At 38.3% G+C, this 13,806-nt stretch overlaps 1 protein-coding gene across 1 annotated transcript in view; it reads right to left on the reverse strand.

Moving 5' to 3' along the window:
* DNAJB14 (DnaJ heat shock protein family (Hsp40) member B14) overlaps positions 1 to 13,806 on the reverse strand; it is a 122,288-nt gene that overhangs the window by 38,127 nt on the left and 70,355 nt on the right. Inside the window, exon 4 of the mRNA XM_053703482.1 lies at positions 8,102 to 8,284. Coding sequence (XP_053559457.1) covers positions 8,102 to 8,284 — 183 coding nt within the window. The remainder of the gene's footprint in view (positions 1 to 8,101; positions 8,285 to 13,806) is intronic.

Consider the following 13,806-nt stretch of genomic DNA (forward strand, 5'->3'; position numbering starts at 1 on the left):
GGGCATGTCATTTTAAACAACTTTCCAAATTACTTTTATCATAAATTTTGCTTTGTTCTATTGGTATTTTTACTTGAAATCTAAACCTAAAGTAGAATCGTATGCTAATTTCTTAGCCGCCTCTTATCTGAATGCGGTTTCATTTTTTCACAACTAGAGGGCGTTAGTTCACGTGTGCCATATAGATAACATTGTGCTCCCGCTGTTGGAGTTACCTAGGAGTCAGCACTGAGTGGCTAAAATACAAGTCTGTCAAAAGAACTGAAATAATTGGGTAGTCTGCAGAGGCTTAGATACAAGGTAATCACAGAGGTAAAATTGAATTAATATAACTGTGTTGGTTATGCAAAACTTAGGAATGGGTAATAAAGAGATTATCTATCTTTTTAAACAATACCATTTCTGGTGTAGACTGTCCCTTTAGTGCAAACTATTTAATGATATAACTTGAGAATAAAAAGCTGCAAGTGAGTGAGAGAGAGAGAGAGAGAGAGAGTGATTGGTGACTGCATTGGAAAGGGGTGTGATTTTATTTTAAATATTTAATAAATTATCTGTTGATACCACAAAACATGATTGTGCTACAGCTTAACAGAATGGTTTAGTATTTGGGATGTCATATACTAAAGGAGATAGTGCTACCGCATTGTTAGAATATTCAATTGTTATGGGAACACTGTTTGCCACACACTCGATAAATAAAATAATATAATATGACTGACATAACGTTGAACAGGCCTGCTAAACTGTAGCTTTATTATTAGAATTGCTGAGAGGGGGAAAGGAGAGTTTTGGGCAACACTTTAGAAGTCTCAGACATAGCACCTGTGAAATCTGCTGCATGTGTCCCACTGAATGATAATGCTAACTGTAGCTGTACTCCTCTGCCTGTGCACCATTGTATGCTGATATTAATGCCTTACTCGAAACCCGATGATAAGTAATGCAGTTAAAGTTTAATCACTGCCTTGCTTTATAAACTGATTACTAATTTATGTTATTGCAATAAGTTAATAATAAACACATATTATACTGCATTTTTGTGTATGCATTTCCCTTTTTCAGTACTATTGTGAGACCTAGGGCCCTATAATCTAAAAGGTCTCTGGGGGCTGGGAGATTATTAAGAATGCTCTAAAAATGATCTAAAGCCACTTTTTACCCAAAAAAAAACAACATAATTTATGTAAGAATTTACCTGATAAATTAATTTCTTTCATATTTCCAAGAGTCCATGAGCTAGTGACGTATGGGATATACAATCCTACCAGGAGGGGCAAAGTTTCCCAAATCTCAAAATGCCTACAAATACACCCCTCACCACACCCACAATTCAGTTTAACGAATAGCCAAGTAGTGGGGTGATAAAGAAATGAATAAAAAGCATCAACAAAGGAATGTGGAAATAATTGTGCTTTATACAAAAAAATCATAACCACCATAAAAAGGGTGGGCCTCATGGATTCTTGCCAATATGAAAGAAATGAATTTATTAGGTAAATTCTTACATAAATTATGTTTTCTTTCATGTATTTGGCAAGAGTCCATGAGCTAGTGACGTATGGGATATCAATACCCAAGATGTGGAACTCCACGCAAGAGTCACTAGAGAGGGAGGGATAAAAATAAAGAACAGCCATTTTCCTCTGAAAAAATAATCCACAACCCAAATTATAAGTTTATTCTTAAATGACAAGACAAACTTAAAACATAAGCAGAAGAATCAAACTGAAATAGCTGCCTGAAGAACTTTTCTAACAAAAACTGCTTCTGAAGAAGCAAATACATCAAAACGGTAGAATTTAGTAAATGTATGCAAAGAGGATCAAGTCGCCGCTTTGCAAATCTGATCAACTGAAGCTTCATTCTTAAAAGCCCACGAAGTGGAGACTGATCTAGTAGAATGAGCTGTAATTCTATGAGGCGGGGAATGACCCCACTCCAAATAAGCTTGATGAATCAAAAGCTTTAACCAAGAAGCCAAGGAAATAGCAGAAGCCTTCTGACCTTTCCTAGAACCAGAAAATATAACAAATAGACTAGAAGTCTTCATGAAATCTTTAGTAGCTTCAACATATTATTTCAAAGCTCTCACCACATCCAAAGAATGTAAGGATCTTTCCAAAGGATTCTTAGGATTAGGACACAAGGAAGGGACAACAATTTCTCTACTAATGTTGTTAGAATTCGCAACCTTAGGTAAAAATTCAAATTAAAGTCCGCAAAACCGCCTTATCCTGATGCAAAATCAGAAAAGGAGATTCACAAGAAAGAGCAGATAGCTCAGAAACTCTTCTAGCAGAAGAGATGGCCAAAAGGAGCAACACTTTCCAAGAAAGTAGTTTAATGTCCAAAGAATGCATAGGCTCAAATGGAGGAGCCTGTAAAGCCCTCAAAACCAAATTAAGACTCCAAGGAGGAGAGATTGATACGAACCAAAGCCTGTACAAAACAGTGAATATCAGGAAGTTTGGCAATCTTTCTGTGAAATAAAACAGAAAGAGCAGAGATTTGTCCCTTCAAGGAACTTGCAGACAAACCCTTATCCAAACCATCCTGAAGAAACTGAAAAATTCTAGGAATTCTAAAAGAATGCCAAAAAAAATTATGAGAGGAACACCATGAAATAGAAGTCTTCCAAACTCGATAATAAGTCTTTCTAGAGACAGATTTACGAGCTTGTAACATAGTATTAATCACTGAGTCAGAGAAACCTCTATGACTTAGCACTAGGCATTCAATTTCCACACCTTCAAATTTAATGATTTAAGATCCTGATGGAAAAACGGACTTTGAGACAATAGGTCCGGCCTTAACGGAAGTGGCCAAGGTTGGCAACTGGACATCCGAACAAGATCCGCATACCAAAACCTGTGAGGCCATGCTGGAGCCACCAGCAACACAAACTATTGTTCCATGATGATTTTGGAGATCACTCTTGGAAGAAGAACTAGAGGCGGGAAAATATAAGCAGGTTGATAACACCAAGGAAGTGTCAATGCATCCACTGCTTCCGCCTGAAAAATCCCTGGACCTGGACAGGTATCTGGGAAGTTTCTTGTTTAGATGAGAGGCCATCAGATCTATCTCTGGAAGACCCCACATCTGAACAATCTGAGAAAACACATCTAGATGGAGAGACCACTCCCCCGGATGTAAAGTCTGACGGCTGAGATAATCCGCCTCCCAATTGTCTACACCTGGGATATGCACCGCAGAAATTAGACAGGAGCTGGATTCCGCCCAAACAAGTATCCAAGATACTTCTTTCATAGCTTGGAGACTGAGTCCCACCCTGATGATTGACATATGCCACTGTTGTGATATTGTCTGTCTGAAAACAAATGAACGGTTCTCTCTTTAACAGAGGCCAAAACTGAAGAGCTCTGAGAAATATTGATTGGTAATCTCGCCTCTTGAGATTTCCAAACCCCTTGTGCTGTCAGAGATCCCCAAACAGCTCCCCAACCTGAAAGACTCGCATCTGTTGTGATCACAGTCCAGGTTGGCCGAACAAAAGAAGCCCTTTGAACTAAACGCTGGTGATTTAACCACCACCACGTCAGAGTGTCAAACATTGGGATTTAAGGATATTAATTATGATATCTTTGTATAATCCCTGCACCATTGATTCAGCATACAAAGCTGAAGAGGTCTCATGTGAAAACGAGCAAAGGGGATTGCGTCCGATGCTGCAGTCATGAGACCTAAAACTTCCATGCACATAGCCACTGAAGGGAATGACTGAAGGTGCCGACAGGATGCAACCAATTTTAAACGTCTCTTGTCTGTTAGATTCAGTGTCCATGACTCTGTCTCTATCTGGAAGCCTAAAAAGGTGACCCTTGTCTGAGGAATCAAGAAACATTTTGGTAAATTGATCCTCCAACCATGTTTCCGAAGAAACAACACTAGTTGATTCGTGTGAGATTCTGCAGAACGTAAAGACTGAGCTAGTACCAAGATATCGTCCAAATAAGGAAACACCGCACTACCCTGCTCTCTGGTTACAGAGAGCAGGGCACAGAGAACCTTTGAAAAGATTCTTGGAGGTGTTGCTAGGCCAAACGGAAGAGCAACAAATTGGTAATGCTTGTCTAGAAAAGAGAATCTTAAGAACTGATAATGATCTGGATGAATCGGAAAATGAAGGTATGCATCCTGAAAGTCTATCGTGGACATATAATGTCCTTGCTGAACAAAAGGTAGAATAGTCCTTATAGTTACCATCTTGAAAGTTGGTACTCTTACATAACGATTCAAATTTTTCAGATCCAGAACTGGTCTGAATGAATTTTCCTTCTTTGGGACAATGATAAGATTTGAACAAAACCCCAAACCCTGTACCTGAAAAGGAACTGGCATGATTACCCCTAATAACTACAGGTCTGAAACACACTTCAGGAAAGCCTGTGCTTTTACTGGATTTGCTAGGATATGTGAGAGGAAAAAAAAAATCTTCTCACAGGAGGTCTTACTCTGAATCCTATTCGATACCCTTGAGAGACAATGCTCTGAATCCAATGATTTTGGACAGAATTTATCCAAACATCCTTGAAAAACCTTAATCTGCCCCCTAGCAGCTGAGCTGGAATGAGGGACGCTCCTTCATGCGGACTTAGGGGCTGACTTTGGTTTCTTAAATGGCTTGGATTTATTCCAATTTGAGGAAGGCTTCCAATTGGAAACAGATTCCTTCGGGGAAGGATTAGGTTTTTGTTCCTTATTTTGACGAAAGGAACGAAAACAGAAGCCTTAGCTTTACCCTTAGGTTTTTTATCCTGAGGCAAAAAAACTCCCTTCCCCCCAGTAACAGTTGAAATAATAGAATCCAACTGAAAACCAAATAAATTATTACCTTGGAAAGAAAGAGATAGCAATCTAGAGTTAAATGTCATATCAGCATTCCAAGATTTAAGCCACAAAGCTCTTCTAGCTAAAATAGCTAAAATAGCTAAAGACATAGATTTAACATCAATTTTGATGATATAAAAAATGGCATCACACATAAAATGATTAGCATGTTGCAGTAAGCGAACAATGCTAGATACGTCAGAATCCAATTCTTGTTGCGCTAAATTCTCCAACCAAAAAGTTGATGCAGCTGCAACATCAGCCAAAGAAATTGCAGGCCTGAGAAGATGACCTGAATATAAATAGGCTTTCCTTAAATAAGATTCAAGTTTCCTATCTAAAGGATCTTTAAAAGAAGTACTATCTTCCATAGGAATAGTGGTACGTTTATCAAGAGTAGAAATAGCCCCATCAATCTTGGGGATCTTTTCCCAAAACTCTATTGAAATTGCTGGTAAAGGATACAATTTTTTAAACCTTGAAGGAGGAATAAATGAAGTACCCGGCTTATTCCATTCCTTAGAAATCATTTCAGAAATAGCATCAGGAATAGGAAAAACCTCTGGAGTAACCACAGGAGGTTTAAAAACAGAATTTAAACATTTACTAGTTTTAATGTCAAGAGGACTAGTTTCCTCAATATCCAAAGTAATTAACACTTCTTTTAATACAGAACGAATATACTCCATTTTAAATAAATAAGTAGATTTGTCAGTGTCAATATCTGAGGAAGGATCTTCTGAATCAGATAGATCCTCATCAGAGGATAATTCATTATGTTGTCGGTCATTTGAAATTTCATCAACCTTATGAGAAGTTTTAAAAGACTTTTTACATTTATTAGAAGGCGGAAAAGCAGACAGAGCCTTCTGAATAGAATCAGTAACAAATTCTTTAAAATTCATAGGTATATCATGTACATTAGAAGTTGAAGGAACTGCAACCGGCAATGTACTATTACTGATGGACACATTATCTGCATGTAAAAGTTTATCATGACAACTAATACAAATGACATTCGGAGATATAATCTCCACAAGTTTACAACAAATGCATTTAGCTTTGGTAGAACCGATATCAGGCAGCAAAGTTCCAACAGATACTTCTGAGACAGGATCAGATTGAGATATCTTGCAAAAAGTAAAAGAAAAAACATATAAAGCAAAATTATCAATTTCCTTATATGACAGTTTCAGGAATGGGAAAAAAAAATGCAAAAATCAAAGCCCTCAGACATAGAAAAAGGCAATAGGCAAATAGCAATGGGGTGAAAAAATAATGAAAAATGTTGGAGCCAAGTATGACGCACAATGTAAATGAATTGTTTTTGGCGCCAACAACGTCCGGACACTCACAACGCAACCTTGTGTAAGGAACTCGGCGTCAAATATGACGCCGGAAATGACAAACTTGTGTCAACTGACCTACTTTCGCACCAAAAAATTATCGCGCCAAAAATGACGCAATAAAGTCTAGCATTTGGCGCACCCGCAGGCCTAATCCAGCCCGCAATCTGCAAAGAAAAATTAAGTCAATTTAAAACCCCAGGTAAGAAAAATATTTCTTAATATGTTTATTTTCCCCAAATATGAGACTGACAGTCTGCAAAAAGGAAATACATGAACCTGACTCATGGCAAATATAAGTACAATACATATATTTAAAACTTTATATTAATGCATAAAGTGACAAACCATAGCTGAGGTGTCTTAAGTAATAAAAACATACTTACCAAAAAGACACCCATCCACATATAGCAGATAGCCAAACCAGTACTGAAACAGTTATCAGTAGAGGTAATGGTATATGAGAGTATATCGTCGATCTGAAAAGGGAGGTAGGAGATTAATCTCTACGACCGATAACAGAGAACCTATGAAATAGATCTCCCGTGAGGAAAACCATTGCATTCAATAGGTGATACTCCCTTCACATCCCTCTGACATTCACTGTACTCTGAGAGGAACCGGGCTTCAGCATGCTGAGAAGCGCATATCAACGTAGAAATCTTAGCACAAACTTACTTCACCACCTTCATAGGAGGCAAAGTTTGTAAAACTGAATTGTGGGTGTGGTGAGGGGTGTATTTATAGGCATTTTGAGGTTTGGGAAACTTTGCCCCTCCTGGTAGGATTGTATATCCCATATGTCACTAGCTCATGGACTCTTGCCAATTACACGAAAGAAAGGGGCATATACTGCATTTTCATATGGGGAGGAAATGCATACATAACATTTAACCATTCACACAAAAATATGCAGGGGAACAATTGTATTGTTAAAGTGCATTAAAAATCGCAGCAAAGTTGTTCAACAAAATGAATAGTATTAAATATGCACAGTGTAAATCATAATTTAAAAGGGATAGGAAAGTCAAAATTAAACTTGCACGATTCCGATCTTTTAAATTCCCTTGTTGAAAAAGAATATGCACATATCCTACACTAGTGGGAGCTGCTGCTAATTGGTGCCTGCACACATTTTTCTCTTGTGATTGGCTAACTAGATGGGGTCAGCTAGCTGCCAGCAGTGCAATGCAGCTCCTTCAGATAATGAAGCAAATTTGATAACCAAAGTAAATTGAAAGGTTGTTTAAAATGGTATGTTCTATCCAAATCATGAAACAAAATGTTGGGGTCTCCTGTCCCTTTAAGTACACTGGATGCGCAAAAAACACACAGAAATGTGTACTTATAAAAACAATATACAAAGCATAATAGTTTATTATTATTTTTTTTTCATAAAATGGGCTGAACATGGGCTATCCAGGGGCGTATATATGAAATAGTCTCTCTAATCCCAGAGTAATTCTGTAAAGATTTTCACACTGCAGATCTTAGTTTTTTCTCAAAAACTAAAAGGTGGCAAGCTTTCCTCAAAACACTCAAAATACTTATAACCCTAATATACAAACACATTTATATGAAAATATAGGCGATTGTAAGATGCTATACGCAGAAAGCAGCGTATTGTGATTTATATTGGCATCAGGATTTAATTTTCAAAGTGCACCCCCTGCTCACTTCGCTCCACAAAGGGAAGTGTCCCTTTCCAGAGAGCTCCATTACTTTCAATAGGAGACATCTCACCACTCACAGGGACTGCCCCCTTTTTACGATAATTCCACCAGGGCAGCTCCTGCGAGGGTTGGCAAGAAAAAAAGCAAACCCCCCAAAAAAACAACATCTGATCTGGTGAAGTTCAGATCATCGGACCCCTAGTGTGCAATTGCCCCAGGACATAATACCTGTTGGGAACCCTCCACCAAAGAACATATTAAACAAATCCTCAGGAGTTATGTCTGCTTCAAATCCTCTATGGAAGTCAAAATTGCCATTGTTTATGTTTTGAACTTGTTCCTCATTTCCAGTCAAGTCGTACTGTCGTCGTTTTTCTGGATTGCTCAAGACTGCATAAGCATTTCCAATTTCTGAAAAAAAAAAAAAAAAAAAAAAGAGAGAAAGGATTGTTGTAAAATGACAGCATATACTGCATTTTATTAAAATACAGATTACAGCTGTAATACAATTAAAGGGATAGTGTAAATATATATATATATATATATATATATATATATATATATATATACACACACACATACATATACACACACTATATATATATATATATTTTTATTTATTTTTTTTTTTTTTTTTTTTGAGTTTTAACAATTTTTATTGATTGTTACAGAATTACAGATACATAGAGAAGAAAAAGAAAACTTGTGGACCTGCATCCTTACAGTCACACTAATTACTTTATGCATATCTTATACTTTAACTAGAGCCATACTTGAAACATTACTCTGTACAAGAGTTTCTTGGTAATATGCCTATACAAAATACAAGTACCAACAAATACCTTCTCTCTACAATCCTGTAACAAGGGGAAGGTGTCACTGGATGTCAGAATAGGAATGTAAATGATATATATGATTGGTTCTACAGTGAGAAGTATTAAGCAAAAGTAAGAAAGGGGGGATTGGGGATATACGGGAAGGAAGTGGGATGGAATGAGTGCTACGTATATTCAATAAGGTTTGTTGAATCGTCTATACCAGTTTTGATGCGTGACTTGTTTAAGGTTTGAGACCGCCCCACATATCCAGCATCTCCTGGTGGTGCGTTAGTTTGTCAAATTTCAAGTAATGGAAACGTTCCAGTCTAAGTAAGTCTGATGTCTGTGTACGCCATTCCTGCTGTGTGGGAAGGTTGCTGGTTTTCCAATATCTAGGAATTAACTTTTTAGCACTATTGAGCATTATAAGAAGGAGTGAGGTTTTGATACTGTTTTGCAATTTAGGTATTTCTAAAAATAAAAGGGCATTAAAATTAGGCGTAATAGTAGTGTCAAGGACTGCAGACATAGATTCAAATACTGCCTTCCAGTATTTAGCAAGATTAGGACACGTCCACCATATATGGTGCATTGTGCCCCTCTGTCCGCATCCTCTCCAACATCTGTCTGTTATATGCGGTGCCGTTTTATGTAGTCTAGCAGGAGTTAGGTACCATCTGCTAATGAATTTGTAATGGATCTCTTGTATGTAAGATGATGAAGAGGCTTTTTTCGCTTGTTGAAAAGATCTATTCCAGACCTCTGGTTCCAAAGTCGTGTCAGCTTCTGCATGCCAGGCCTGGGCGTATGTTGGTAATGTCTGATCATCTGGGTGTAATAGTATCTTGTATAGAAGGGATACTGTGTGTCTAGGTGGCGTTCTCTGTGTGCATAACTTCTCAAAGGGGGTTAGTTCACGATGTAGTTTAAATTTGTGCTTGTGTGTTGAAATAAAGTGAATGAGTTGGGATCTGGAAAACCAATTAGGAAAAAGCGTCTTGTCCCATAATTGTAATCTCTCTAAGGTCATGATATTGCCCTGATCTATTACTGAGTGTAGTATACCCTCTCCCAAACTGTATTTCTGTCTATTAGAGATATGCATTTTGCATATAGGTAGGTCTGGGTTCTCTCTGATTGGAAGCAGTGGTGAGTAAATTGAGGAGATTTGCATGTGTGTAGCTATAGTCTTATCCCATTCCCTAAAAGTCTCTGAAATGGTTGGGTAGTGTATTATTACATCTGGGCGCTTTCTAGGTTCCGTCCAAGCTAAGGTAGCTGTGTTACCTCTATTCATTATGTGGTTATCTATTTGTACCCAGGCTTTTTGATCTGAGTTATGACTCCACTCCACTATTTGTTGCAACGCAATAGCCTTCCTGTAGTGTGCTAAGTTGGGGACGCCCAGTCCTCCACTACTTCTGGGCAGGAATACCGTCTGTCTCCTTACTCTATTTCTTTTCCCTCGTCCTATAAAGCTGTCTATAAGTGATTGTAATTTTGGGATGAATGTCATGGGCGCGGGAATGGGAAGAGCCTGGAAGAGATATAACAACCGGGGCAGTATGTTCATTTTTATAATTCCTATCCTGCTGAGCCACGACAGGGGTTTGTTATTCCAAGAGTTAAGATCCCTGGAGATCTCGTTTTTCAGATGTTCATAATTATAATGAAATAGATTCTTTGGGTTGCCAGTAAGGTATATTCCTAAGTATTTGAGTTTGGATGTTGCTATTGTGATTTGGTACTTGGCAGCTAGGTGATTGACTATTTGTGGTGGTGATGAAATATTAAGTAGTTCCGATTTGGTTAGGTTAAGATGAAAATTGGAAACTTGGCTATATTGTTGTAGTTCTGCTAAGAGTTCTGGGATTGAGGATTCTATATTGGTCATTGTGAAAAGGATATCATCGGCGTACATGATAAGTTTACTATCTATGTCGCCTATTTTTATTCCAACGATCCTGTCATTATGTCTTATTTTCTGGGCTAGGGCTTCGAATGAGAGGACGAATAATAAAGGGGACAACGGGCATCCCTGTCGAGTTCCGTTTGTTATATCAAATGTATTTGACAGGACTCCGTTAGCCCTCACCCTTGCGTTCGGATTGGAATACAATGAAAACACCATTCTCAGAAAAGGTTCACCAAAATTCATCTTAGTCATTACTTGTCTGAGATAGAGCCAATCCACCCTATCAAAAGCCTTTTCGGCATCTGTTGAAAAGAGTGAAAGTGGACGTGCGTTATGTTTGGCGTAATTAATTATGTGCTGTATTCTAATAGTGTTATCTTTGGCCTCGCGACCAGGAACGAAGCCTACCTGATCAGTAGATATTAACTTTGGGAGGTATTTATTTAGTCTGTTGGCCAGTATTTTTGCTAAGATTTTGACGTCTGTATTTAACAGGGATATCGGGCGGAAATTACTTGGAGTGTTTGGTAATTTGCCCGGTTTGGGAAGAACAGAGATGTGAGCTTCTAGCATCTGGCGGGGTAATGTTTCGGTATTAGATAGCTCATTAAAAAGAGTAAGAAGGTGTGGGACCAGTAGAGATTTATAATTTTTATAATATTTTGGGGTAAAACCATCTGGTCCCGGGCATTTTCCCGTTGGTATTTCTCCTATTGCTTTTATTATTTCTATATCTGTAATTGGTACATCCAGGGTTGAGGATTCATCCTCGGTGAGTGATTCAAGAGGTAAGTTTTCTAAATATTTTGTTATCAATGATTGTTTAGTGTTGTTTTGATGGCCCTTATCAGTGTTTAAGGTGTTGTTTAAGTTATATAGTGAGTGGTAGTATTGGCGAAATGTATTCGGTATACCTTTGCTGTCTTTTATCTCTGTGGAATCATTTGTTTTAAGAGAGCTTACAAAGGTTTTGTATTTTTTCCGTTTAATGGATCGAGCTAACACCTTACCGGGTTTATTGCCCTCGTCATAATAGAGCTGTCGGAGGTATAATGCCTGTCTTTGTGAGTCAATCGTGATAAGTTCACCTAGTTCTTTCCTAGCGTGGGTTAGTGATGCCATAAGTGATACATTTTGTGGGTCTGCTTTGTGTTTTTGTTCTAAGTGGTGTATTGAGGAGTGTAGGCCTTCATAGTGGGCTCTTTTATCTATCATTTTTTTTGCTCTTATTTTAATTAGCTCTCCCCGTATGACACACTTATGTGCTTCCCAGTTGTTTGTGCTGGACGTGTCCGTGTGTGCGTTAAGAGAAAAAAATTCAGTTATAGCTTTGCCTACATTCTCATTCGTGATTGGGTCTAGTAGTAGGTGGTCATCCATTTTCCAGATAAAGTCAATAAGAGGGGAGTCAGGCCAAACTACGGTGCACGAAACTGGGGCATGGTCAGTCCAGGAGATGGTACCTATGTCACACTTAGTCAAAGATGTGAGTCCCAGTGAGTCTGTAAATAAGTAATCGATGCGTGAATACTTTTTATGTACGTTAGAGTAGTATGTGTAGTCCCTTGTCATGGGATGCAGGGTACGCCAAATGTCGTGTAAATTGAGGTCCGATAAAGTGTTTTTGACAGATTTCAAGATGTGTCTGGGGGCACTGGAAGTGTGATTTGAGGTGTCTAACAGAGGGTTAATGGGGAAGTTAAAGTCCCCGCCCAGCAGCACCATCCCTTTGCGATGGTCCAACAAGAGGCGTGTTATTTTTTTTATAAAATGGTGTTGGACAGTGTTGGGGGCATAAACATTGAGTAGTGTAATAGGTTTCCCAAATAGGAGGCCCACTATCAATATATATCGGCCTTCTGGGTCCTTGATCACTGTTAGCGGTTGTAAAGAAATCGACCTGTGGAGCAGCACTCCCACTCCATTTCTTTTATGTGTGTTAGAAGCAAAAAAAGTGGAAGGATATTTTGGGTTTGACCACCCAGGTTCTTTTCCTTTCTGGAAGTGTGTTTCTTGTATGAAAATTATTGAGTGGTTAAGTCTGTTGATTTCTCTTGTGGCGATAGACCGTTTTCCAGGACTATTCAGACCCTTAACATTTATTGTGGTTAATGTTATGGTCTGATCAGTGTCTTTGTGTGGTCTGGGATATGTCATGGTTGCAAGTCAGATAAGGTGTACACGCAGCACTCTATTCCAGGGAGGGGGGGTTGGGGTTTTTAGAGGGGGAATAGAGAGGGTTGGGGGTGTCTCCTATGTTATGCAGGTACTCTAATGGGGTTAGGAAAAGGTATAGGGTATTGTACAAGTACTTACTGAAGTTTTGTTCAGGTGGGAGAGGGGAGTAGTTAAAGTATACCGTGAGGAAAACTAACTCAAATTCCTCAGCAGTACACCAGGTAGAGAAAAAAGAGAAAAAAGAAAAGAAAAAAAGGTGAAGACAAAGGTTTCAATGGGGATGTGTCCCCGTGGCATATGTGTGTTATAATTCTGGGCGTTGAAAATAAGAGGCAGGTATAAGTCCTGTCTCCACACTTAGCACATAGGTGTTGTGTTTCCTTTTTTATTTAAATCCGCAACAGAGGAATCATGTAGAATCAGCTATTAATAAATGATATGTCAGGGAGTGGGGGAGAAAAAGGGTCACAACAAGATAAACTCAACGAGAGAACTCAAACTGTAACAGGGTTAATCTTTATAAACAATGTTTTAAATTATCATCCAGGGATCCATCTCAGAACGTCTGTCCTATTGTAAAGTCTTATCAGCAAACAGTTCATTAAGTAGTTCCTAAAGCTGAATGGTATTTTCCATGGCTCAAAGTCTACATCATGTCGTATAACAATGTATGATTCCCTGAGGCTAGTAACAAGTATACTTAAGCTATATGTTTGTTTGTTTTTTAACACCTTTAACATTCTAACTTTTTAACTTTCACTTCTGTTAGTGGGATAATATATAATAAGGTTACATTTTTCGTTCTATCATACTATTTTGTCCCATGGAAAGCCAGCAAAAAGAAAAACACAGTCTGATCACAGGCTATATGTCATATCACCTGATAATCCTAGAATCTTGCTCGCCATTCATAGGAGATCCCTGGTCTTTCAGTTGATTCTGCCTGGCCTTCTCAATGACATTCATGTTCCATTGCTAATCTGACGGTGAGTGGCTCTCGGTGTTAAAATGTTAGACATATT

This window comes from Bombina bombina, chromosome 2 (assembly GCF_027579735.1).
Source record: "Bombina bombina isolate aBomBom1 chromosome 2, aBomBom1.pri, whole genome shotgun sequence".
Taxonomy (NCBI): domain Eukaryota; kingdom Metazoa; phylum Chordata; class Amphibia; order Anura; family Bombinatoridae; genus Bombina; species Bombina bombina.